The sequence below is a fragment of the Rhodnius prolixus genome, unplaced genomic scaffold, assembly GCF_049639745.1.
Source record: "Rhodnius prolixus isolate KJV_2025 unplaced genomic scaffold, Rpr scaffold_30, whole genome shotgun sequence".
Classification (NCBI taxonomy): domain Eukaryota; kingdom Metazoa; phylum Arthropoda; class Insecta; order Hemiptera; family Reduviidae; genus Rhodnius; species Rhodnius prolixus.
Window position 1 is genome coordinate 620,769 of NW_027411638.1, and position 26,979 is coordinate 647,747.

The window sequence follows — 26,979 nt, forward strand, 5'->3', positions numbered from 1 at the left end:
TTCAGCTACTCTCGGTGACTATTTTTGATTTGTTACCTTTTTTCTCGAAAATGGTCCTAACGATTTCCTTAAAACTTCGGATATTAATTACATACATGTTACTTATTTATTTAGCTATATAGCTTTATATGTTTTTAGCAATTGGATCATTGTATTATAAAAAAGGACTACTTGTTGTGCCCATATTTGTGCAGGAAACAATACTGAGTATTAAATATTGCTTTCAGGTGATGATAGCGCAAGTACACGCCGGAATGTGGCGACGAAACGGCTATTCTCTATCAAATCAGATTTTTTTCTATCATAATGTTAAATGTAGAGGAGAAATGTTGGACAAAGATGTAGTACTTCTCCAAATTGGCGCTTCATTAATTGAAAGCAACGAATTTCTTATACATACATTGAATAAATATGGTCTTATATATTGGGCATCAGATGATTTTGAAATCAATTCTATTAAAAGTTCAGAAGAAGATACAATGAAGCAAACTATAAATATGGTTGAGGAATTTTTGTCTTTGTTGATCGTGATTACTGGTGAGAGGTTTGTACCGGGAGTGGGTAAAGTTACTCAGGATGAGTGTATTAAGAATGAAATCATACATCAGCTTTTCATACATCCACTTACGCATTCTGAAGTAAATAAGACTCTACCAGATGATGTGAACCATGAAACAGGCATGGAGAGGGTCATCAACGAAGTTGCGACCTACAAAAAACAGGTAAGTTAGTATGTACATCATTCTGCATTTACGAGTGGTGGGATGCTCTTTTTATGCTCAAAAGTGCAAAAAAGAAAAAAAAAAGGAATACTTACTTGATACATTGACATTGCCTTCACTGGAAAAAGACATTGGTTTAGGAGGTAACTCTTCTTGTCTTTTCCCAGACCCTTCGGCTTCTGTCTTGAGACCGAAGCCAGAAACGACCATCTGGAAACATCTATCTATCTATATATATATATATATATATATATAATTCCAAATATTTCAATTAGATGGTACAAGTGTGAACCAGCCTCGGGGACCGCCCAAAAAAAAAAAATTAAATTAAATAAAAAAATCCAATTATATGATAACAAATATAGACTGCATTTATTAATGTGAGAATTAACAATTAACCAAATCTTTAAAACAGTCTATTTTAATTTTTTCTTCTGAAGATCCGACATTGTCGGTCATTTTTAACTCAATTAAACTAAATATTAAGTAAATATATATTTTAAACAATATAAATCATTGTAACGATTGTAATGTAGTGTGTATGTGTCTAAAACGCTTATTCTTAGATTTTTTCGCCCTAGGAGCCTTTTAAGCTCACTGACCAGTGTTGGACATGTTGTCTGAAACAAAAAAACACTATGTAGGGTGCAGAAGACTGAAAAAGACTAGGCACTAGTGACATCATATTTTGGCTCGCCGTAAACCTAGAAATACGTAAATACCATATTATTTACAACTGTTCTAGTTAACTTTATCGGGTAATATTGATCTACTTATTTATTAACTTTTTTAATTTTTCAAGAACTCATTTCTTAAAAGAGATGAAAGTTCAAGGGTTCTACAGCTCATTCGCCTCCTGGACCCCATGAATCTCGTGAGGTTTTTATCCCGAGGCTGGACCATTTTGGTCTGCTCTTTTTGACAGTCGAGTATATGTTGCCATAGTTCAGTGGTTCTATTAAATCCGAGATTACTCTCTAAACAAGCCCAAATCATTTCCCTATCAAATCCATTTTTGTATTTTTAATTTATTTATTTTCAGGTTTCAGGTAAAGGAGTTTATGTAATTAAACCTGACTTGTTAGATAAATACAATGTATTTTTCTACCATTATACAAAAGAGGAAATGTCAAAGTCTGAAGAAGAGCAACGTAAGCTCCGCAGAGATAAGAGTGGTCTTGAATGTTGCCCGCCACCTGTATTACCGTCGTTTTCAGAACCTTTCAATATGGTCGCAGATCTTCTGCAATGTGATGTAATGTTGCACATAATGAAAGTGGTGCTAGAGCGGTCATTAAATTTACGCGCTAGAAGTTTTTCAGAAGCCCAACTTCATAAGGTAAGGTGGAATCTTATTTTTACTAATACCTTCTTTGCAAGCTTTATTCCATAATTTCGAGCATCTAGCTTGGAACTGGGATCTCCAATAATTGTGATCATTCTAGTTTCTTGCCCATGTCTCTATAAAACATTTCTACCGTAGCATCCTGCCTCCAGTGAGTACATCTTACATGTAGTCAATCACTCTTCGCGACCACTAGTCTCATTCATTTTCTGTTATGCCCGAACCATTTTTTTCTTTTTTTTTAAATAAATAATATTTCTTTCTTTTGTGCAGTTATTTCTGACTTCCCTTTGGTTTTTCACAAGCTTCTACTTACTCCAGAAAACCTTATCGGATGTATTTAATAGGGAATATTCTTTGTACAGGTCTCTCAGGCGCAAAAAATTATTTATGTTTTTAAATATATAAATTAAAAAGTATTGCTTTTGGTTCAAGTAGGCTTTGCTTCCTACTAACAATCACATGCCATGGAGGAAAGCGAATGACAAAACATTTTTTACCTAAAACATTCACACTCATCGTGAATAAAATCCAATGCCGAGACTGAAAATCGGAACCACTACTACAATACTTTTTAGTTTTGCGCACCTCACACCTCCGCTACCTTAGTGCCTTTTATAACCGTTTCATTGATGTTCTAAATATATTCCACTGGGTCCAATTTTCTTATTGGCTTATAAGCCATCTATCTGCCAATTATTACGTCTTTTGTTGAAACCATTCTTTGGGCTTTTGTCTTGCGAGGAGTTTTTAAAAGAAGTTGGCGAAAACAAATTCTCTTGGTTGCCTGTTAAGGGGAAAGTTCATTCAGTCCTTCCCTCATTTCTTTTTTATCATTTTCTAGTATCGAGATGGTAGCTTTTGACATAGTTACGTGCTCGCATTCGATTCGGCATCGCTTTTAACAACGATTTAAGATGCTATCGTGTTTTCTATGATCATATCACCATGATTTATTTTTTGAAACCAACGTCGTACTATCGTCATTTCACATAAAGCGTGTGCAGGCTTTACTAGCTGTACACTTTCCTAGAATGACACAAACAAAAATCTTTAAATGTGAAAAACATTCCACAATCGAACTTCTTGTTCTTCCATTCGCTCTGTGGCCCTTAAAGAATCTTGGCTTTGGCCAGAAGAGTTAGCTGCCAGGCGTCTCAGTCATTCACAATTCTTCTCCATTGCCTTATTTCGTTCCTCCCTAAATCCTCCTCGACATCCTGAAACCATTTTAAGTGAGGCCTTCCCCGCGGTATTTTCCTTCCAGGATGTTCTTTTTTTTGCACCACGTTTGGCATCCATACCGCCCCAACCAGCGTAGTCTGCCTATCTTTGCTACAATCGAACTGTCTTTTCAAAATCGAAAGCGTAGACTTGAATTTCTTAACTTTACACTTGAATAGATACGTTTTAAAATTAGGTTTTAAAATTCTTGAACTTCTTAAAATGGAAAAATAGTCATTTTTTATTCCCCTCCTTTCATTGTTCAGACATTACAGTTGTAGCAATTGTATTAAAAGAAATAAGTGTGAATTTTTATCTAAGAACTTGTTTGAGCCTAATTCTTATTTTGCCTCAGATTCTACATCTTATTGGTTATGCTTTACACGAAGAGGAACAGAAGTATTCAACTTTTTTTCAATTTACGACAAGAGCAGAAAAGTGGGGCCTAGAAAAAATTTTAGAAGAATTAACGAGCAGCGCCCGAGTGGAAGTACATAGAGATTTACTGAATTTTATTCTGAAAAAATATCGGCAAGTTGCTTATAAGAAGTCTGAAGAGAATATGGCCAGCAGTAGCTGTGGTGAAAGCTCTTCGGATGTTCGGATTTGGCCGGATGCTCAGGAGAAGAAATATCGAGCAAAACTGGCCGCAGAGAAGAGAGCTAAAATTATGGCTCAGATAACCATGCAACAGCAACTGTTCATGAAGGAGAACGCTGCTCTTTTCAATGAAACACATTTGTCTGACAGGTAATATATAAATACAGAAATAATATATATCTCTTAGAGAAGGAATTAGCTACGTTGTTAGCGTTTTGGATTCCCTCGCGGAGATTTGGGTTCGAACTAGCCGCTGGCCCTTAGATTTTCTCTTCCTAGAAGCTTTTTACAGCTCACTGTTCGGTGATAGAAAGTGTTGTCTTTAACGAGAGAACACTGTCCAGAGGCAGGCAGTGCACTGAAAAAACTTTGGGTGCCAATAACCTCAGAAGTTGGAGCGCCTTAAATTAAAAATAATCATATTCCTCTTTTAAATTTTTATATTAAGATCCTTTTAAACAGTTAAAAATGTTCATCTGTTTGTTTTTATTTTATTTATTTATATTTATAATATTAATATTATTGAAATTGCAGGTCTGCCTTAGAGAAAGGAGAAATGGATATGGAAACATCAACTGAGGGGCCTGTAGTGTGTTTGGGTCCGTATCAAACCCCACGATCAGCAGATAGTCGTAAAAACTGTATGCTTACTTGTATCATTTGTCAAGAGAGCCAACTAGTGAAGCATTATGGTCCAGCCATGGTGCTAGCAGCCTTCGTTCAAAAATCAACCGTACACTGCCGTACGAGAAACAAAAGTAGATCAATAAATACACTAAAATTCGTAAAACATTCACTTTGTTCATCTAATTTTTAGGGTCAAAATTCTTTTCCATTCTTGCAGATGGTGAATTTGGCGTAGATCCACAGAATTTCGCAAATTTAACGCTAGATTACAACTTGGGACCCGCGCCGCATGCTTCAACTTGTGGACATGTAATGCACTCAACTTGCTGGTCGTCATACATTGATGGTATCCTGTCAAAAGAAAATCGCCGTCCGTATCGATTGAGACAACCTACATCCTTTGACATTGAGAAAAATGAGTACTTGTGCCCATTGTGCAATTGCCTAAACAATACGGTAATTATTCTCAGTTGGTCAGCATTACTCAAAACGGAAAAAAACAAATTCCAAATATATTTCATAAGTTACTACTGGTTGACCCTGAAAATAAGGTTTTGGTGTAAACCAGCCAACTGTAAGTGCCACATTACAGAGAATTTTTTGTTACTATTTTTGTTAATTTCTGGAAGAGATTTTCTTTAAACTTTGGATTCACATAACATTCACGTAAATCTGAAAGTTCAATTTGAGTTGTTTTCCAAAACAAAAAAAAAAAAAATCGTTCTAGTGAATTTTTAGGGAAAGGGTAGTTTTAAGGTTCCAATATAAAGTATATTTCATACTACAGCGTACGGTGCTAACACCTGTTCAGAATTAAGAAGACATTTTTGGCGAAAATTCATAATTTTTTTAATATTAGGTACACTGTATAGATTAATTTTTACTTTCTCTTGTTTGCCAAAAGTGTCAATTTTTCTAAATTGGTTTTTAGAAACCTTGATATTATTTATAAAAAATCGTTTAATATTTGTGCACAGAATACTTTAAAGGAAAGTCAAACTTGTTTTTATTTTATTTTTTTTTTTATAAACATTCTTGAGGTTTAAATATTACATATCAAATTTAAGTTACCAGTGTATTATTTGTTTTTATTTTTGTATTATTTGTATCTTCTTTTTTAAGGTAATACCCGTTATACCCGAATTGAATATTATTGCTGGAACTAAGCCCATTGAGTCGTTAGTAGAAAGGGTGTCGTTCCCGAGCTGGTACGAGGCCTCCTTGTTGGCCGTGAAACACAAAAGAAAGGTAGATGAGGCTTTGAGGACAAATCCGAACCAGTCTTCAACCATTAGACAATCAGATGATGATGGACAGCCAATATGTGAACAAATTGTGGACACTGCTTCGGAAGTAGAGTCTACCGACCTTGAAATGGAAATGGTAAGTATTCTTTTACCCCTCAAAAGAGCAAGTACTGCAACTCTTGCATTTTTTTGAATTTGGTTGTTCATGTTTTAAGGTCCACCTGAATATGAAAAATTTCTAAAAATTTGAGTGAAAATCTAAATTTTTGGAAGTATCGAAAAAATAGGAAAAATCGAACACTCCATTTTTTTTTAGATTTTGTGTTTTCTACAACTCATAAAAACAAAATCGCAGAAAATTTAAATTTGATATTTCATTTTAGTAAAAGCAGGATATGGAACAAAGAAGATTCAAATTCCTGCTTTACTGTAAAAATTTTCATTTTTTGCGGTATTTTCGTAAATGCTTCTAACGGTTTTCTTTGGGGCTCCCTTTGTAATAATACTAAAGTTTTAAGAACCTATTATTTTATTTATAACATTTTTCCGGTAAAATTAGTCTTTTGCTTTCCAGAAGAGGATTAAGCAAAAATCTAGAAAGATTTTTCTATAAAAGACTCCAAGAATGGAGTGCCAAGTTAAAGTATTTTACACACTCATTAAATTCAAAATAATAATAATAATAATAATAATAATGTTAATAAAATAATCAAATTTTTCATTTAATATGTAACATTAAAACTTTAAAATAAGTACTAATTCACCGGGTTGTTGCTAAGGCCAAGTATGTTAATCCAAAGATGTATGCAGTCAATCAAGTGAACTATTTACATTATTATGCGAAGTGTACACAAAATAAAAATAAATATGAGCAAAAAGATTTGTTTTAAGTCCAAAAGTTATTTATTTCCGGTTACTTCGAAATAATTCGTCTCTTATAATGTTATACCGATTGTGGGGTATTTTTCAACTAAGCTATTGATTTGGGATTTCGTATGTAGCTGCCGTTGTTGACACGATATACTTCTTAGATAAAAATCAAAAGCGCATTTCTTTTAACAATATAACTAACTTTTTTTAAACTTTGCGACTACTACTTCGTACTATCGCAATTATTTTTATTTGAACTTTTTTTTTGGGGGGGGGGGGGAAATCGTATTCGCGGGGTTGGGTGGTGTGGTATTAATTTGAGAAGGGTTTTAAGGGTGGAGGTAAGTTTTATTTTATTTATTTTTATTTTTTGCTACTTTTTCGAAAATGGCAATAGTAATTATTGTACATATTTGTAAACTTAGATTTATCATTAGTTTAAGTTTTGTGTAAATGTAAGTGTGTAACTTTAAGTAAAAATTATACTTCGATATTTGTATATTTTAAAAGCTGGATTTAGATCAAACCAGTACGAGTAGTTCGGACGTAACTCCGCAGTCTTTGAGCCAGCCTGGCTCAACAGATGAATCATCCGGCAGTATTAATAGTAATGTCACAATGTCTACATCCTCCTTTCCAAGGTAGGTTGGCTTAGTGCTTGTACATTAATTATTGATGAACATAATCTGCGCTAGTCTTTCATTTTTTTTTTTTTTACATTTCAGGACAGCTTCACTTAATAGATTTGTAACCTTAAGAGAGGGTGATATTTTCATGAAATTACGAATATTCTTAGGAATGCGTGATTTTAATCAATTTAAAGTTCCAGAAGAAGTACCAAGGCAGTCTATAGTATCCTCAGATCTACTAGAAATGATTCAACTGTTTGCTCAGGTGATTGTAAAACGTGATAAACACAGAAACATTAGAGGAAAGGAAATAAAAAATATTTTTAACGATCAGTGCATGATTTTTAAAAATCTCTCCGTAATTTGCCCTCAGAAATCATTCCACACACACACACACACACACTCATGGTTGAAAAGTGAATAGTTGGTTTGAGGGTAGGCTTCTCGGCCTGTTTTAATGTTCCTCTAAAGTGCCCTTTCAAGACTGTTTCCTTTTATGTACATACTTATACATCATAAGTATAGGTTTAATGAAGATCGGTAAATCAGAAGCGCGACTTCGGTTTTTTGTCCCCCTACACCGGTATCTATCCAGGCTATTTAGGTTGTAAAAATGTTATGTGCAAAATCGATGCATGTATTAAATGGAAACAATAGTTACATGTGTTTTAAAGCAAAAGTATAATAAATTCTCATAAGATCATGGACGGTTGGTGAAAGAAAGGGTCTCGCTGTACTTTTTGACAGTACGTTAAGAAAATACAAAAAAAAACAAAAAAAACGACCAGAATTTAGTTCACTAATACTATGTTTATTTAATCGTATATATATAAAAACATACTCGGCGAAATCATTGATCGATTTGCTTTTCAATTTTCATGAAAGCATAGGAATGTATGCATTTACAGTTATTTATTAAGAAATAATCAACTTTTTCAGATGTGTTATACAAAAGGACTGGAGGTACATCCTCACGAAGATGATCCAGCAGTTCCCATGATGGCTTGGAAGTGTTGTGCATATACAGTGCGGGCGACTGAATGTCTGTTAAGGTCTGTTATTAGTTTATAATTTTGGGTTAAAATAAACACGGACAACTCCTTGAGTTGAAATTATTTAAGTTAAACTGAACTTCATAATTTAAACAATGTTTTCTATTTAATGTTTAGATATACAGATAAACCTTTACTAGGAGATTTTACATGCCGTCAACAGGATGGTCTGGAGAATTTAATAAAATTATCGGGACTGTTGGGAGCCGTGTGGAAAAATAAGCAAGTTGCTAACAAAATAGGAGTTAGGCTGCTCATGATGGTACGTTCTCATATTGTTTCCCCACTTTTTTTTCTCCACCCGTTTCTCCGTTTTTATGTTACATTTTTTCGTGAATTTTGCTTACACAATTCTATAGGTCACAGCATTTAGTTTATAAAAATCTATAACAAAGTTGATTATGAAAAAGTTTGTTAAGTAGTAATATCAACTTTAATTTTATTTGAAATTGTACGACTTGATAGGATAAGTGCTCGAGTTTTTGAAATTTTCTCGAAAATGGAAAAAATGATTTATCATACTGTGAGGATGACGTTTTTGAACAATTCCCAAATATACTTAAAATGTGCCAATCAGTATTACAATAATCATTGCTCTAAATGTAAGATTTGTGATAGTTAAATACAGAATTTGGTTTAAGTAGCATGTTAATGGTATGTACACTGTTTACTGTAATGTATTTACATTACAGATAATCGATAATAAGGTTGAAGATGCATGCCTGATAGATTGGGATTGTCTGGGCTTACTAGTGCCACTCACAGGAGCTCTACCTAGCATCTTCCACGGAGACTTCATACCGGTTCCATGTGGGTCTATACTCGATCTGCACATAGTAACCTTGCTACTTCTAGTAAATATGGCACAAGCGATAGTTCTTTCAGATTTGTTGCCTGTAACTGGGTCCGATGAAAGTGATGAGGTAAGTAAAACATTGTTTAATAATGGAGGTAACGCACAACTTTTGAGATATTGAGTAAGTGGTTATCACTTTCGAGCAGAATACGCTTTTCTTATTGTTCACAATATGAAGCCCTCAAGCCAATCCATCCGAAGAAAAATCCAAAAGAAGAAAACTTTTGAATGGAGTTACAGAATTACTGAAATCTGATATATTAGATAAATACTCAATAATTACCCAATTTGGTAGTTAAAACCTGTCAATTTGTCTGTTGTTGAATATTGTAGTATTTTCTTGATGTGTACACATTAAATCCTGTTACTGTACACAATTTAAATCCTGCGAAATTCAGTGTTGTGTCCCAGTATTTGAGACTGACTTGTTCTGTAGGAGTACTAATTTTATGATACACAGTCCAACATCTAATTTAACTTCAGGCCTTTCCCCAGACCCTCCAATACATCTGTAAATCAGTGTGGATTGTCGGTGAGTGTGCCACATTAATCCTGTGAGGTTGTTCAAAGCTGAATGAGTATAGGCTCCAGCAATACTGTCATGTCCCAATTTATTTGTTTACAATACAACTTCCAACTAAATTGGGCCCTCACCTTATAACTTTGAGAAATTATGTAAACTGCAGATTTTCTGACAGTGTGTGGTATTTTCATTAAGTGCAACATTAAACTTGTGAAGTCCATTGACAACAATCTTTTTTAACTGATATTTTTTTTTTTTAAATTTTCCGACAAACTAATGCTCTCTTACTCGACTACTATAGGCTGTGCTGCTGATGAGTAGGTTTGCGATTGTGTGCAAAAATGTATTTAGGGATATTTCAATATACATATTAATTTTTTCAGTTCTCTTATCTGATGAGTGGCTTTTTATTCTTAAAAAATAATAATAATAAAGGAGAACATATTTATATATATATATATTTTTTAAATTACAGGACACTGCTTGTTTAAAAAGTCTCGTTCCCATCTTGAAACATGTTGACCGCGTAAATACTATCGCCATGTGGGATCTACTGAAGCGATCATGCACTTCATTTCTACGTTCAGCGGCCATATTTTACCATTTCCTCACAGGAGTTTCAGCTCCACAGGATCTAAAGAAACAACAAGGAGATACCTATGAAAATCTGTGTAGATACCTGAGTTTACCGACTAATTGTAGTGGTTTACTTGGCATGTCTAATGTTAAAGCACTCTTCACAACTTGGTCTACACATCCAAGGGTAACATTTTTTAGAATACTTTGTTACTATCTTGCTCTATAAAAATAGTGCCACACTTTGAAATATATGTTTTATACTTTTTGTTACTGCTCATAAGAGGAAGTATTTGCGATCTTGTTTAATTTTCGAAGTTGATTACTGAAAATACACGTTTTGAGGTCCCCTCAAAAACGATATTCCGTTTAATTCTGCATATGATCACAACTACCCTTTTCTGTCGACTTGTTATTTAATGATCTTTTAAAGATACTTTTACTTCTACCCCATCACTGTGTACTATTATGTTTATACAGTAAGAATGTCCAGTTAAAAAAAAAATAATTAAATAAATATGTGTGAATGTTTGAGTACCTTTGTACTTTCAGATTCTAAGTTTCGTGTAAAATACGTCAACTGCGAAAATTTATTTTCGAGTGATTTTGGAAGTATTAACGAAACATTGATTAAAATTCATAGATTAAAAGTGGTGTGTGATTCAGATTTTTATTTATCTATTTTATAAGTGTACCACTTCTTGTTTGAGGAGCAGTGATTTAATTAATTCTTGACAAAAAATAAATAATTTTTTCTTTTCTTTTTCTAGGTTTCGCGATATAAGCGCGAAATTCACTTACGGGATATGAACCCAATGAATCAGTTGGTGAGTCTTCCTGAGGACTATTCAGAACTGCTGAACACAGTATCTTTGTTCACTTGCCCAAACAGTGACCGCGAAGATTCAAGGAACCCTACTATGTGTCTTATTTGTGGAGAGATGTTGTGCTCGCAGACTTACTGTTGTCAAACGGAAATAAATAAACTTTTGGTAAGGGCACTTCAATATTTAAATACCCGCAAATTTATACACCTTTGTCCTTTGGTGGTATTTTAAAAATCAAGAATTCCGCTGTTCTTTTTTTTTTTTTAATCTCTAGTTTCACCATAAGAAAATAAGCGAGTGCATTTCTTGTTGTCAAAATATGTTTAGAACTGGCTAGCCCCATTCCATTGTGTTCATTCCTTACTATCCGCACGAATTGTCTTCAATTCGCAGCTAGATGCGGATGCCTTGTCAGTTCTACTGATCACTTTATTTAACGCTTTTTGAAATCTGAGTGGTGCATTCATCAGAAAACATAATTTTGCTGCAATAAAACTTGAAAAACTGTCCTGGACTAATAAATGGACTAACCAGAGGTTGAAAGTATTTCAAAAATCTAAGAAAAGCTCGTTTTAAAATACTATTCGAAGCAATAATTTTCAGCTAAAACAGTGAAATGAGCTAAGCAATCAATATTTACTGAATAGCTTTAATAAAAAGGTGCCACTAATCAATCCTTATTAACATTAAGGGTAATTAGATGTGTCGTAACTTTTCACTTCTTCAAGAAAAAAAAAAAATTATCGAACTAACGTTTACGTAAGAAATGTATTGTTAATTGTTTTTAGTGACTGATTAATAATAAGAAATGATATTTTATTTATCTGCGATTTTGACACCGTAACTAATTCAGTTGGATCAATTATTATAATTCACAGGTGGGAGCTTGCACTTCTCATAGTCACACATGTGGGGCTGGAGCTGGAATATTCTTAAGGGTTAGAGAATGTGAAATATTGCTTTTAGCCAGTCCAAACAGAGGATGCTTTCTAGCACCACCGTACCTAGATGATTATGGCGAGCCAGATCAAGGATTACGAAGAGGAAATCCTTTACATCTGTCGGAAGAGAAGTAAATGTTTATGTTTAAATTTCATTTTAATCGTGGCTACACTGACAAGAGCTGCATTCTTTCATACTCTGAAAAATCAGTTTTAGGGTCATCTGAGTGTTTAATTCTGGCTTATTCTGTTTTTTAAGGAAAAGAATAATTTCTTTTTTGTTAAAAAAAGACCACACAAGTTAAATTTTGAACAATTTTTTTTATTTACTTTTCACTCAAAACAAAGCTATTACAACAATTACCATGTTTTATTTTCCAATTTAAAACATTTTGTTCTATTGCCTTATTAAATTCGGTAAGTTTTTTACGTACATTTTTTGTTGCTTTAAAACTGATTCCTAACAATCGTCTTTTAAAACATTAATTAGAAACTGAAGGTACATAAATCAGAAACTGAAGAAAATAAAAGTTCATATTTAATATTTCACTGCTTTCAAGGAAGCCATTATCTTTTGCAAATTACTTTCTGTAGGCCTATTACTTATATTTTAAACTTTTCTTAAGAAAAATTCCTTAAAGAGTTCCGAGGGGGGAAGTGACTTTAGGCTCTCCTCTAGAGTACCAGTCAGGTGTATTGTACGATTCAGCCCCTGTTAAAGGAATTAAAAATTAGAGTTTCAATTAGTTTAAATGAAATCAGTTTATATAGCAAATACAAACATTAATAGGCTTCTTTTTTATCATCATTTATCCATGATTTTCTAGAAAAAGGCAAACGGGATTTTATGAAAATTGTATACCAAGTTAACGTATGTATAGTTACCTATTCCTTCGACTTGTATCTTATTTCTGGGAACACTGAGTGAAAATCAGGACCGTTTTCGAAAAAATTGCAAGTAACTGAAAAATCTACTAATATGGTGTCTTTATGATGTAAATCCTACGTTAGCTAATATTGACCAAACTCTTATTAGTTGCTCTCTTTGGTTACCGTAAATCAAATTTGAACTTGCGTACAAGAAATTAAGAGAAAGTAAATAATGATGTGAATTTGGAACAAAATTTATGCTTATTGTTGTTTTCAGATATAAGCGACTACAGCTACTGTGGTTGTCGCACTCCATTCACGAGGAAATAGCTCGCGCCATTGAGACAGCGAACTCACTCATGCCTACACAGTGGCAGCACTTGTAATCACTGATTCAACTACCAGTAACTAGCCAAAGAAACTGACGTTAAAACGTAAGTTTATCTCTTTTGAAATATGCAATATATGTGAATTGTATCTAGTGATGTCTTAAATAAGTTATTCCGTTTCACATAAAAATAATGTGATAAAGTTGTTCATTAAATATTTTGATTGAAAGTTTGTGTGTGCGCATGTGTTGGTGTTACACCTTACATATTTATAATGCATTCAAGTACAACTTGATTCTATAACCTAAAAAAATCTTGTTTTAAATGGGATTGCAAAACTCGTAATGGGTTATTGACCATGTTTTTTTCCGAAAATTGCCTTTAAAAAAACAGTGAAAGCAGTCGTTAAGGTAATTAGCGGTATGTAAGAAATCTTCGTCGGTTAAAAAGAAGCGTGCTTTGCTATGCCTCCTCATTAGTGTCTTAATTTGCGCCCACTAGCAGAAACATTGAGCTAGCAACACTCTCTCTTATAGCTAATCACAATGGGTTTTAGTCTGAGACAAGACATGAGTCTATCCTTGTCATTAACAAGCTAAGAAGCTTCTCTAAATTTGTGGGCGCATACACACAAAATGTTTCTTTGAAGACTGTTGGTGCAAATACCTTATCTGTGCTAGCCTCAATTATGACAGACTGAATACCTGTATATCAATAAAATTAATTGATTACGTTCGCCACGCTTTCTTCAAAAGTGTCTCTATCTATGTACTTATAGTGAAAGAGGTCTTTTTGATAATTGTTGTTTGAGTGAGACGCATGAGTGTTTTATGACATAATCTGTTATTATTCATTAATGAGTTATTTTTATTTTTTTCAGAAAAAATCGAAATTTTATGTGAAATGTTTATATATTTTATTAGAAAATTGTCTAATTTTTTCGAGCATTTGTAAAAAAAAATAATTTTTCATATTTGCCCCAAAATTTTAATAAGAAGAGAAATTGGATTTATTTGATTCTTTTAAACCTGAAGTGTAAGTTTTTGTTAAAAAATTAAAAAAAATAATATGTTCTCAATTTTAAATAGGTTTTGTTTTTGTCTTTCGTTCTCATATTTGTTTTTTTTGTTTGTTTTTTAAGTTGAATGTAATATTTATGTTTATTTTAATTACACTTAACTATGAACTCTCTTCTTTAATTAGTTTTTTTGCTTTAAGCAGTATTAGTAATAAAATTAATTCAACTTGTTACTTTTTATTACCAATATTATAGTTTATATTTTTATTACAATTTGGTTATTTTTTCTTTTATAGTACTGAAAAAAAAATAAATGAAAAATTTATATAGGTGTGTTACTTACAAAAAATTAGAAATGAAATAATTTTATCATGATGTGGAAGACAATTTTTTTTTTTTAATTTTTTTTATTGTTTTTTTTTTATTCGGCAGTAGCCAGAGAAAGTAGTGTTTAGGAGAGGATCTTTATTTTTTCTTTTACCATTTGTTATGATTAGGACTGGTATCTTTACTTGGTAATTTTTCGTCCTGATGAGTGGCTCTTCAGTGGCTAAATAGAGATGTGGAAGGTTAATACTTTACTTAACCGTCACAAATAACACTATCAAATAAATGGACTACACACCAACTTAATCAAACCATGTAGATAGCTGCCGCATTTGCAGCACTTAATTATAAACTCATCGGAGTATAACCTTTACACATAAGTTCTAAGCTTAGCCTCTGAGGATCCTCATAAATGCTACCGATTTTTCGTGACCAATAACCAAAGTTTTTAAAGGTGCAAAGAGAAAAAGTCTGCAAGAAACCGACAGATGTTTAATTAAATGCCTATTTCTTCTAAACTGTCTTTTCACCTTTCTTTATTCTAAATTATTATGTCATCTTTTATCTTGTCTAAGTTGTCATGTTTTAAAGTAAAATGATATAAATATAATGAAATATGTCTAATCACTAAGGGCCCTACAATAGAACCTGTCGGAGATATTCCACATTAGTTAGAATTTTTCAGCTGAGAGTTTAGAACATCACATATATCAATAAATTTTCTTGAACTTTCTTTTGGCCATTGCCGAATTTAAAGTTTTTAGTAATTTTTAAGGTCGATGATATAGAGACCATTATTTTTGTATTTTTTTTTTTTTCAGATTTGAAAACTTGAGTTTAAATTCTTACCTTAATTTAACAGATCTTTTTAATTTCCTGTGGACAATAAAATGCACCTTTCTTCAAAATTTAGAGACCGATAGGGAAGTCGACGTGAAATTGTCGATCCGAATAAAACTTTTTGAAAAGTAAATTAATGAGAGTGGATCACTTAACAAATGAAGCATGCCATTAAGGGAAAGATCATAATTTTTTTTAGATCAGTTTTGACCAGTTTTAGTTATCACTTTCTTGTATTTAGGATTTTGCGTCTAAAAAGTCTCCTTTCAATTTAAATAGTGTTCCGTTAATCCTCATACAACGAAGTTTGATCATAGAACGGTTATTAGGCAAATTAATAGGAGAGATAAATTCAGCGGAAACCTAATCAGAGCTTGTTCCATTTTTTTAAAATTAATATTAGCGATCTGCAGAGAGCTTCTTTGTAAGTTGTGAGGTCTTCATTTTGTACATCTAAACTCTCATCCATCCAAGCCCCTTAATCATAGGCTATCAATTGCCAGGCTGTTACGATTCAAGTGGTTCCTCACTCTACGGTGATCCTTTGGGAAACCTGCAGTACGTTCGGCCTTCTAGGAAATAATTCTGTAGCTAGTGGTCGCTTGTATCTGTCTCTGAACAGGTGAGTTTGAGCCCACAGTTTCTGACTTGATACTCCCCCTTGGCTATACCTCCTCTTTAAGGGACAAAACCTAATTCATAACAACTCTCCATATTTTCCCTGTCTCTTGCCAACTTAGATCATAAATTCCTTCACCTGTAGGTTTCGGAAATTATTTATATTATTTCCTCTCTGTTTGTAATAACAATTCAGATACTAAGCTGCAAAATATCTACGCCTGAATGTGCCTTAAATCTGAGGTGGGCAAAAATATTAGCAATCATATATCTTGAAAAGGTTATCATTAATTTTACTGATATAAAAGAATGTTTGATATGTTTAGAGACCCAAATATCATAAACATAGACATTCACATTCTTGGTCTGTGTAGAAATAGCAACATATATTTGGATCGACATACAGCATGCTAATACAAGAAAATAATTGCTTGGATACTTCAATTATACATAGAGTTCAAATAAGAAAAACAGATTCGGACGTGTGTCGTGTACATACTTTTATCATAAATCACCTTATATGAAGGCCGTAATCTAGAGATGAATTTCTTAATATCTCTTAAATGTATCAAAATTATGGCATGCATCCCTTTTTTTACTGATCAATTTATTTTAAAGTTATAATTTGTTTTAAAAATAGATTTTCTTCGACAAGGTAGAGACCTCTTAACAGACAGTTAAGCTCCGTCCACAAGACTGCTGGCTTCAGAGTGCTTGAGAGTGAGTTGGCTCTGCCTCTGTGATCTTAAAACTGCCTTGTCATGCTATACAAATACACTCAGTCGCGATCTGATGCGTAAAATGGTTAAAAAATAATAATAGTTAGGAAAACAGAAGTAATAAAATTGGATCATTTTGAAATAGTATCCTCCTCAATTAATTCGGGCTATTAGTTCGGACACGTACTTAGCATGCGACCGTACTTTTTTAGTTTGCCTTGCTTAAATTCCTCTTTTTTCGCTTTTCTCATAATTTACTCTATCCAATTGTTTTTTGAGGATCTTATCCAGAAGTCTATTTTTGCAGTTCTTGTATTATTTTATGTGAGGTCGTCCAAGTCGCCTACTGTTGAGAAGGTTAATCAAAACAAGAAACCATAAATTCCTCAATTCTGCGTGTTGCGTGTATTGTAATTGTTGTTTTCTTTGCCTCTCCACTTGTTCGCTCGCCTCTTTTCTATCTCTGATTCACCCATTGTTTCCATCGCCGATCTCAGATACTTAGAAGTGACTTACCCCTTTCCTACCGATTTAACTATCAAGATAATAATCTCTTGTAACATATTCAATTTTTTTTTTTAATAATCCCCACTTGTTGCTTTTATTCTTCTCTTTAGTGAGTAGTAAACAACAGCTACTCTATTCTGAGTCAACAGAACCAAATAGTCGGCAAAGAAGATTGACGAAATGCATTTTTCTTCAACAGGCACCATATTCCACTGCATTTATTGTTTCACATAAATTTTCATTTATTATGTAAAAAATGATGTTCCAAGAAGAAACATCAAAATAATGGCATGCAGCGGCAAATCAAATCTAAGTCTTTTTGACTCTTTTTTCAGATAGATTGATTTTAATGAGCCTTAATTTGTCCTCAGTTATGTACTTTAAAAGAGTAAAAGAACAAAAACGTGTGAATATATATTAAAAAAAAAAACAGATGTGCTGTGATTTAAAAAAAAAGTAAATGATAGTAATAAAAATAATTTGTGTTACTAACGACTACCATGTAAATATTTGTTGCTTTAAACACAAAAATTTAACTTGGTTTGCTAATATATATTTGAAAACAAGCGTTTTATTATATTATTCATTTGCTTAAAAAAATTTTTTTCTTTCTTTCTTTTGCGAGTAGATCTGAGTTCAGTTAATCGTTTTTTAATATTTCTTAAAATTTTTATAATGCAGATTATTTGTTTCAGCAAGTAGTTTCTAGTCTTGATATTAAAATATAGAAGCAAAAATGTTGATTAAAAAAAAAATAATTAATCTTGAATCATATATTATTTTTTGTTATAAATAATAGAAGTTCTAATAAAAATAAAAGTCTTGTAAATAATATTGTAAAGAAATGTGTAGACAGACATTTGTAACATAATAAAAAACTGGAGATATAACCTTTGTTTTATATTTATTATTTACCCTTCTTAATTTGTGTCACTAATTTAATATTGTTACAGTTGTCAGATGTATCATCTAGAAAGGTGTAGTCTGTGTGCTAAAAGAGCCGAGTGGCTGGCTGCCTTACATAGAACGTAGTCATCAGTTTAATAAGAATAGGCTTTATTCAAACAATCATACAGGAGAAAAAAAAAAACTAATCAGACATATAGACATGGACATTGATCCATGACCGTCTGAGGGGTTCTATAAGTGTACCTGTATTAAATAATTTTTATTGCTCATTTTCTTATTTGTAACTTCTTATCTCTTCATCAGTATCCAAATCGCCCTTGCTGCACAGGTCGCATGTTACCATATGTCTGGCTATCAAGTTGAAGTGAATTCGATATGAACACTAATATATTCCGAAGTGAACTTTTATCAAATATTGGATGAAGAGGCTAAGATGAAAGAAGCTGTTTTATTATTTCTTTTAAAAATCTATTATGCTATTATAATGCAACAAGGTGAATGTCAGAAAGCTTTGAAGAAAGAAACTTGTTTAATGCTGTTTCTAGGAAAGTACGGTAAAGTTAAATAAAATATTCATATGTCACTTATTCCAAAATGTTTAATATTAATTACAAAATAAAAATATCATTTTTCTTGCATTAACATATCCGCATAAGCGTTAGTTAACAGATCACCTTCTGCTATCTGAATCTTACTCATCAGATCTTTAGCAATCTTAATTCCATCTTTAGCGGACTGGCCATCATTAAGAACCACCTGAGATAAACATTAATGAGGGGAAAAACTGTAACTTAATAAACGTTAATAAACTGGAAAAAAATTACCTACCTCTATCTCTATAAAATCGCCTAAATTTTTAACGTGATCTATATGTATTCTAGTTTGGCCGATTAAGAATAACTCTCTTTGCTTTTCAACACAGACTTTCACGCCAAGAGCGTTTGCTAAGATTACTTCCAACTCGAGGCCACTGCCAACTTCAACTTTGTTATACTGGCAAAGTTTCGGACCTGCACAGTCAGTGCGATCATAATATATCAATTCGCTCGTGCTGCCCTAAAAAAAATTGCACTAGCTTAAATTTGACTGTATATTAATATTAAATAATACAAGAGATGATGCTTTGAGAGAAAGATGGTGTAATTACAAAGCTAGTACCAGTGATTTTATCCGTCATAGAACGCTTTATTTTGTTATTATTAAGGTTCTGATTGGATTCGAATTATCATCTAAATTCTAAATTAGTTATTCCACTTTTGTAAAGACAACCTAGACTTACATGTAAGCAAATAGGAAGAGAAAACGTCAGTCACATTCTCACCACGGTAACTTACAAGCTGGTCGGAAACAAATATTCTTGATACTGAACGGTATTATAGATTTAACTATAGGCTAAACTTTAGCATCTGTCAAAAAGTTAGAACTAATCAATTTTAGAACATGTACTGCCGAAATACAAACTTAAAGCAGCACGCTTGGGTTTCAATACGCACATGGTGGTTATCCTTCATGCAGAAGGCAAGTTCCTTAGATTTGAACAGCTTGTGACTTCATATCCAAAACCTATTCGCCCCAAAAAGTTCTATTGTGGCTTTATTGCCTGTTAGTGTTGTTCATTGTTAATAAATAGTAGTTCTTGAGGTGTTCACAGTGGTGTGGTGATGAAAATAACTATACCAAACTAATGTCCCACATTCCTCTGCAGACCCTACGTACTTAGTCTCCACCTCATCTACGTTGCGGAGTAGAAGTGCAGGCCATATATGATAATAGGAACTGTCAATTTAAGCTGTTAGTTTAAAACAATTTACGGTAACACCAAATTCCTGAAAACGTGGCTAATCCACTTTCACATATAGGCGAGAATGTCAATTTACATAATAACTGATAACAGAGGTAGCTGTTATTTCATAAAATAATTATCAGTATCTCACCAGAGAACCCATAACTGAATCTCTATAAAAATATAGAAAATATGGATAAAACACGTTTTCTCCATACGTATCAGAAGAAAACGTTTCGTGATAGAATAGAACATCATTTTGGTTCGAAAGGCTAGTTATGGAATAACTAGCTTCAATAATCACTTTTGAATGAAGAGAGATGAATCTCCCATAAAGTTCTTTCCTTTACGATAATGAAGTTTAATATGAATCTTTGGTATTTATGTTCAATACTATTAATCAGTTTACTGTTTAGCAATTCAAGATTTTACTAAAGCTGGAAATAGAATAATTCTTAAAAAACCAGTATACCTCAATATATCTTAACTTCAGTCTTCCATTAAAGACATTGAAAAAGACATCTCTTTGCTTTAACAAACTTCCTTCTTTAGCATCACTTAGGTTCTTCACTCTGTTTACTATCGCCTCCTTATCTCGTAGTTTCGCCTTTATCTCTACGTTTTTTAACATGTTAATCTATACGGTATTTGTCAGAACATAACTTTGAATTGGCGGAACCTACTTAATTTGGGCCTTGCCAATTTGTAAAAATAATTTTCCCTAAAGTTAATAAAATTAACATACTCTTTACAGTTTAGAAAGAGAAGATTATTAAATTTACTTTTTTCAAACAGTTAAACCAATCAAATTGCTTCATAAAAAAAAAAACTATTTTCGTCACTTTATAAAAAAACCTAAAAAAGTAAGTCTTCCTAAAAAAGCTAGATTGGTTAGGGAGGTGCTTGCAAATTAATCCCCTGCGACTTAAAGTATTATTATGACTCAGTAGTTTGTATACTGATTGTAGCGTTCTGAAAAATAAAATGAATAAGGGCGAGAGAGTTAAAGTGGCTAGAATTTGCTTATGAACACCACTAAACATAGATAATGGTGGAAACAAAAGAATGACTGACCAGCCAGAAAGATTATGAACCAATTGGGTATAATTTCTCTTAAGTCCAACAGAATAGATATGCACAAAATAGTATTGTTCTAGATTATGAATTCAATCATTAGTTATTCTGACCTTCTTACAAAATTCTGTTGTCCCTCGGTTTCCAGATTTTACGAGTAGTATATGTACTACCGAAATACAAACTTTAAGCATCATGCTATCTAAGCCACAAATGTTTTCCAATTGACTTTTTTTTCTACATATTTATTGCCGGCATTACAATACGCACATTGTGGTTATCCTTCACGCAGAAGTATGCAAGAAGTTCCTTAGATTTGAACAGCTTGTGACTTCATATCCAAAACACATTCGCCCTAAAAAGTTCTATTGTGTCAGTTCTTTTCGCTCAACACGTTCTTCATTTAGCACCAACTCCAGCATAGATTCAATACACATAGAGGCCTGCACAGGTTGGTAATGTGTGTAACTACTTGGGTTTAGCGAAACCACAGGCAAACTCTTGCGCATTATCTCACACACATCCATATTCAGACCCCTTCACAGGGTGCTACAATAGATTATTACAATTATCTACAATAGAATATTTTGCATTAATATTGCATTTTCCATATTAGTCCCTACACATGCAACTGTATACAATAGTTTTGAAATTAATAAAAATGAAGATTGGGCTGTAATAATTTGAAAGGGTTTGGGAACGACAATTCGCAACTAATAACTGGTTTCCAACTGTTGAAAATTATCCTTAATTATTTCTAAGCGTTTCAATAATTTTATTTGAATGAATTGGTTTGCAAAGAAATGTGAACAAGTACCTTCTTAATGGACTTTTTTCTTCCCTGCAGGTATCCCTACCTAACAACACATACATTGATACTTGAAAGATTCCAATATTATATGCCTGCACAGATAGTTGAGTGCAACTATTTAGGCTAGTTTAACCCATATCAAAAGGCAAACTTTTGCTCACATTGCATTTTTTCACTTCACACTTTTCATCCGCCTTACCAGCTAGAATATCATTTAGCGGCTTTTTAATTTATTATTTTACCTTAACAAATATAAATGGATAAAGTATCAAGTTCAAGGTAAGTGCTGCAACCTATTGGCGGAATTTATAAACAAAAAAAGTTGGTGAGGAACTCGCTTGACTTTCTGCTATGGTAAATTTCCAATCTAAGCCACAAATGTTTTCTGATTTACTTCTTGATGTTTGTTTCCGGTATTAATATGAAAGTGTGATTTAAAGAACTATTATTAATAAGAAAATAGCATTTTAGCTGATTGCGTGACCAACTACCTACCCAATCAATTTTAACGAAAAAATTTCAAAGACAAACTGGAGGTGTTTAATTTGCTGCTACAATCATTTAGTGAACATACCACAAATTTAAAGAAACATACTGTTATAAAAATCGCTCTACCTAACTAACGAAATTCTTCAAAACCGATTAAAAAAATAAGAAGAAGAAGAAAGAAGATTACTTTAGGGTAAAACGTGCTACCCATGGTCTTTAAAGCACCATAAAAACTAGTCATTTTCAAGCAAGTCTATCTCAATTTAAATTTAATATGGTCATCATTTATTTTATTGTAAACATTAATAAAATACATAAACCAATAATTAATTCTAATAGTTCTTATCATCTAAGTTTTTCTTTAATTCAAGATGTTTAATATAGATAATTCAAAAGATTTTTCCTTTTCTCTTTCTAAGTGAGCAAAATATTGCTAGCACTCCTCCGGAAAATCCGTTTTGAAGTTATCTAAGCCCAAAAAAAGTGTTTTTTTTTAGAAAATGGTCTGTGTTAAAAGATTTTCTTTTAACTCGGTATTCTGAATATATTGTAAAAACAATAACCTCGCAATTTTATTTGTTTACACTTCCCCAAGAAATTGATTTTGGATTTTTTAGACTCTTATTTAAAATGTCATTTCAATATATTGTGAAAGTGTCTTAAATGAATCTGGGCCAACAACCATTTTGCACTGATCTTAGCTTGCCTCCTCCATCTTCTAGTACCCATCTTAATGAGATCATCCTGAAAAAACAAAACATGGCCTTAAAGAAGTATCTTACGAAATCTCCCATCGTACATTCTTTTTAAATACCATAATAAACTTACTCGGGCCGCTTCATACTGGTCATTATATTCGCATCGCCATACAGATCATTGTTATATTATTTCTGAGGTCTCTATCATTCTTTATCTCTTTGTTTTCAAAAATCTTACGAAGAAAATTACATACCCACCACCCACCAAAGATAATTTCACTCTTGTCAACAATAGTAGGCGATTTGAGTTGGTTAGACATACTGAGAATGAAAAGTAATAGCTAACGATAAGACTTACCATTTCTCTTTTATGTACGTGCATCCCTTAGATTAAATATTGCAAATTTCAAGTTTAAAAGATAACTCATTGTTAGGTTTAGTTGTCGCATTAAGTTAATCTTATTGTAGCTTAAAAATAATGTTACCAATCATCTGAGTTAACTCGACTGGGCCAAGATAACAATAATTACAAGTTAGACTGCCGAAGATCTTTTATAGTAGTCAACAGAAATAAAGTTATAGGTCAGCGTCCTTGAAATGGTACGAGTTCTTCGTTAACTGTAATTTTTTCCTCGAATTTGGTTAAAAAAAACACACTCCATTATTTGCTTCCCAGATCTCCGTTATTGAGACTAGCTTATGCTTTTCTATATTCAAGGGACCAGTTTGTTTTGACGAACAGCTAATCTTTCAGAAAAATTAAATAATAAAAGAAGATTTGTATACCAAATTGTGATTTTTGCATTAACAGAAAGGTGTATGTATGTTCACAATAGTTATTTTTATTAATTTTTGTTTTAAACATAAGTAAGAGAAAGTATAAACACTAGGCATTATTAATTACATCTACACAAACATTTAAATCAGTGAGTTGAGTTATTAGTTTAGACGGCAGTTGGTAGGAGTCAGTGTATATCTGTAGGTAGCATTTTTCGCTTGTAGTGCCCTCGGGGGACATCTGACTCCCCAATCCATGGAGTTGGGTCTGTCCATCATAATACCCCCATTCTGGGACTGGAATTACAGTTAGATTGGATTAAACTGCCGTTAAGAATATGAATCTTTTTTGAGTCCCCACGGGCCAACGCGGGCTGGCTCGTTCTGCACTTGTTCGTACAGTCTCTTTATCATTGTGAAATATATCCGACTTCAGCTTCCTTGTATTTAATATATGACACTTAAAAAATTATTAGAATTTACAAAATGTAAAAGAAAAACTGGTCAGTTCATTACTCTACTTTTCTCTTACCGCAAACTTAAATAGTGGAAATTTCCAGTAATCTTCAAATTTACAGTAAGTGAAAAAATCTACACCAAACTGATTAATGTACTTTTAATGAAGAATGAAAGTGCAAAACCGGTCAGAGATTCAAGAAATATGCGTGCAGCGACGGATAAAGTCACAAGATATTAAAGTTTTTATTTTAATTCTACACCAGAAGCAGGTGGAAACAAGTCCAATTTTCTTCTTGTTTTCAAATATTTGTATTAGTTTTTCTCATCCACTTTCGAGAAGGTTAGATATAAATAATTACAAATTGCAGTATATTTCAGTTCAACAGAGTTCGGCATCTGGCCGATATTATAGCAAATTAATGATTTTCTGTTAATTATAATGACTTTTTTAATAATATTAAATGGATCATGAAAGCTAGAGGTGGTCTGTTTTATTAAAATGTACCCATCTGAAAGGATTTCTCTATTTATTGCGTAATAGGGACCAATATGATGATTTATACCAATTTTTATCATGCTGCACCAAATTAGGAGAGTTTACCTTTTTTTTTAAATAAAAGTAAAACTTTTAGTTGAAGAAATTTTAGGAATATCTGCTATTATATTTAAAACTGGACGTCACTTATTAATAATTTTAAAGCCTGACATCTGATTGCAGCGAGTGTTCCGCAGAACATCTGTATTCCATGGAAAAAAAATGGAACCTGGAAACATCCGCCAGTGAAAAATACAATAAATAGTTCCAATGCAGTAATATTGTTTCGATATTAAGAGACGTCAAAACAAAACTACAGAAAGAATGAATGATAATCGTCTGCCAGATTCACCTACTGTCTAGTAAATTAGCCTCCTCGCCAAAACGGGCGTTCTTGACCCGTCATTGTTATTGTGTCTACCTAGATTAAACTAAATCAATTATAAAATTTGAACTTTGATTGGATTTTTTTCAGGAAACCCAAGAATATTTTTTCCTAGAGCAAAATTTAAAATCCGCAAGAGGTAATATTAAAGTAAATGTGGGAAAATGTTTGGTTGAAGTTTTAATAACAGAAGCTCTAATAATATTAAAATAGAACGTCGTCCTTGAACACTTTGATGACGTTTTGATAATTCAATTAGTAATAATAATTCAATTGATAAAATTTTCCTTGGTTTAGGGTTGTCTTGTTTGAAGGGAAGATCTTGTGATGAGTTTAGGGCGCTTGGGGCAAAGTCCTTCAAGTTTATACATTTAAAGAGTTTTAAACGAATTAGATGGCTATAAGAAAGTTTTCTATGTAAATTTATGCAACGACGACAAATCAAAAGAAGAATTAACTGGTCGTTTTAAAATAACGATCTCTCTAATGTGCTGCATATTAATACAAATCACCAAACGAGGGGATGACTAGGGCGCGGCCAGACCCCTCAGACGGGGCGCCTGTCACGCGTCTATTGGAAAAATATTCAAATGCCGTTGGGCTTAATGGATTAGCGGGCTATTAAATAGCAATATAGTGGTTCTGTGGGTGACCAGCGTAACACTAAGCTGCTTGCCAACTGTGAGACAGCTATCCGCCGAAGCGAGTTACGTGATTTCTTCCACTGCTGCGTTTATTATTCATCTAACAATGTAGTTTAGCGTCATAATTGTTAGAAGTTATTGGTAAAAACCTATGACTGGATTCTAAATTTTCAGACAGTTTGCCTCAATCCGTTAAACTTTAAAATCGACCTTAAACCGAAATCTCATTTGCCCCTAGTTCTTTTCATAGTATTCCTGGCGAACATATTTCTGATGAAACTGAAATTAGTACCTTAAATTTAGTAATTATGTAATTAAAAAGACGTATTTTGTTCTAATTCCGTAATCAAAGTTGATCTATACTTTACATTCTTATTTTGTCTTCATAGCTATTATCATTTTGTATACGACTTTGTACTGACCTAACTCTGTTTGTAAAAGCTAATGTTTAAACAAATAAATTATTATTACCTCAGATTTAGTTCAAATCATTGAATCCGTTTTATAGAAAATTTCAATAAACAGAAATAGTAAAAATATTGAACAACTGGTTTTTGCGAAGACGCATTTTGATGGATTTCGGTCAAAGTGTAGTAGCGGTAGTGACCGTTGTACTGAACTAAAGATACATACTAAAGATGTATGAAAAATATTATATATAAAAAATAAAAATTTACGGTAATATATTTATATAAGTTATTGTTAATTTTTACTTCATTTTTTAATTTAGGATGGTGGTAATGGAAGAATGTATTTTTGTAATTTAAAATGGAAGGATAGCACGTTTGTAAATTCATTTTATAAACGAAACTGTTTGATGTGTTAGGAATTGTTAGCTCAGATGAGCATTGTCTTTCTCCCAATAAGATTTGCGCCCATATGACCTAGAAAATATTTTAGAATGAAGTAAGTTGCGCTTGAGGCGGACATATTACTTTAAGATCTTCGAGAAACCTTTATGTAAGAAAGGCGAAGTGATTGTGACAAAGCGTCGCTTCGAGGCAAATTGGCTGTTTTAATTAAGAAATTTTCACAAGAAAATAAGGGCTAAATAGAAAGAGCGAGGTAAGACAGATAAAATATGGCTCTGTGTAGATGTTACCTGGGGTGCAGAAAGGGTTGTAGGATATTCCATTTCATTAATGAGC

At 32.7% G+C, this 26,979-nt stretch overlaps 2 protein-coding genes across 4 annotated transcripts in view; one reads left to right on the forward strand and one right to left on the reverse strand.

Moving 5' to 3' along the window:
• Window positions 1-13,343, forward strand: part of Ubr1 (Ubr1 ubiquitin ligase) — a 53,220-nt gene extending 39,877 nt beyond the window's left edge. For all 3 annotated transcript variants that reach the window (XM_074144057.1, XM_074144058.1, XM_074144056.1), the window contains 15 exons: window positions 228-722; window positions 1,765-2,061; window positions 3,647-4,041; window positions 4,426-4,649; window positions 4,736-4,974; window positions 5,641-5,901; window positions 7,146-7,276; window positions 7,361-7,529; window positions 8,204-8,316; window positions 8,434-8,578; window positions 9,009-9,239; window positions 10,171-10,458; window positions 11,042-11,263; window positions 11,977-12,170; window positions 13,187-13,343. In XM_074144057.1, the coding sequence (XP_074000158.1) occupies window positions 228-722; window positions 1,765-2,061; window positions 3,647-4,041; window positions 4,426-4,649; window positions 4,736-4,974; window positions 5,641-5,901; window positions 7,146-7,276; window positions 7,361-7,529; window positions 8,204-8,316; window positions 8,434-8,578; window positions 9,009-9,239; window positions 10,171-10,458; window positions 11,042-11,263; window positions 11,977-12,170; window positions 13,187-13,295 (3,513 nt within the window). In that variant the 3' untranslated portion in view covers window positions 13,296-13,343. The remainder of the gene's footprint in view (window positions 1-227; window positions 723-1,764; window positions 2,062-3,646; window positions 4,042-4,425; window positions 4,650-4,735; window positions 4,975-5,640; window positions 5,902-7,145; window positions 7,277-7,360; window positions 7,530-8,203; window positions 8,317-8,433; window positions 8,579-9,008; window positions 9,240-10,170; window positions 10,459-11,041; window positions 11,264-11,976; window positions 12,171-13,186) is intronic.
• A 5,413-nt stretch (window positions 13,344-18,756) lies between these two features.
• LOC141462314 (uncharacterized) lies at window positions 18,757-20,656 on the reverse strand. The gene is made up of 3 exons (XM_074144061.1): window positions 20,432-20,656; window positions 19,005-19,232; window positions 18,757-18,932 (listed from the first exon to the last, which is right to left on the reverse strand). Exons 1-3 carry the CDS (start codon window positions 20,588-20,590, stop codon window positions 18,801-18,803), a joined length of 519 nt encoding a protein of 172 aa, XP_074000162.1. The 5' UTR covers window positions 20,591-20,656; the 3' UTR covers window positions 18,757-18,800.
• Window positions 20,657-26,979: the final 6,323 nt, after the last annotated feature.

Excerpts from the sequence above, each read along its gene's own strand:
- LOC141462314 (XM_074144061.1), bottom strand. The coding sequence starts at position 20,590 with ATGTTAAAAAACGTAGAGATAAAGGCGAAACTACGAGATAAGGAGGCG. Across the intron at positions 19,233-20,431 it reads TGAAGTTAAGATATATTGAG|GGCAGCACGAGCGAATTGAT; the intron begins GTATACTGGTTT and ends AATTTTTTTTAG. Across the intron at positions 18,933-19,004 it reads GCGATTTTATAGAGATAGAG|GTGGTTCTTAATGATGGCCA; the intron begins GTAGGTAATTTT and ends TGTTTATCTCAG.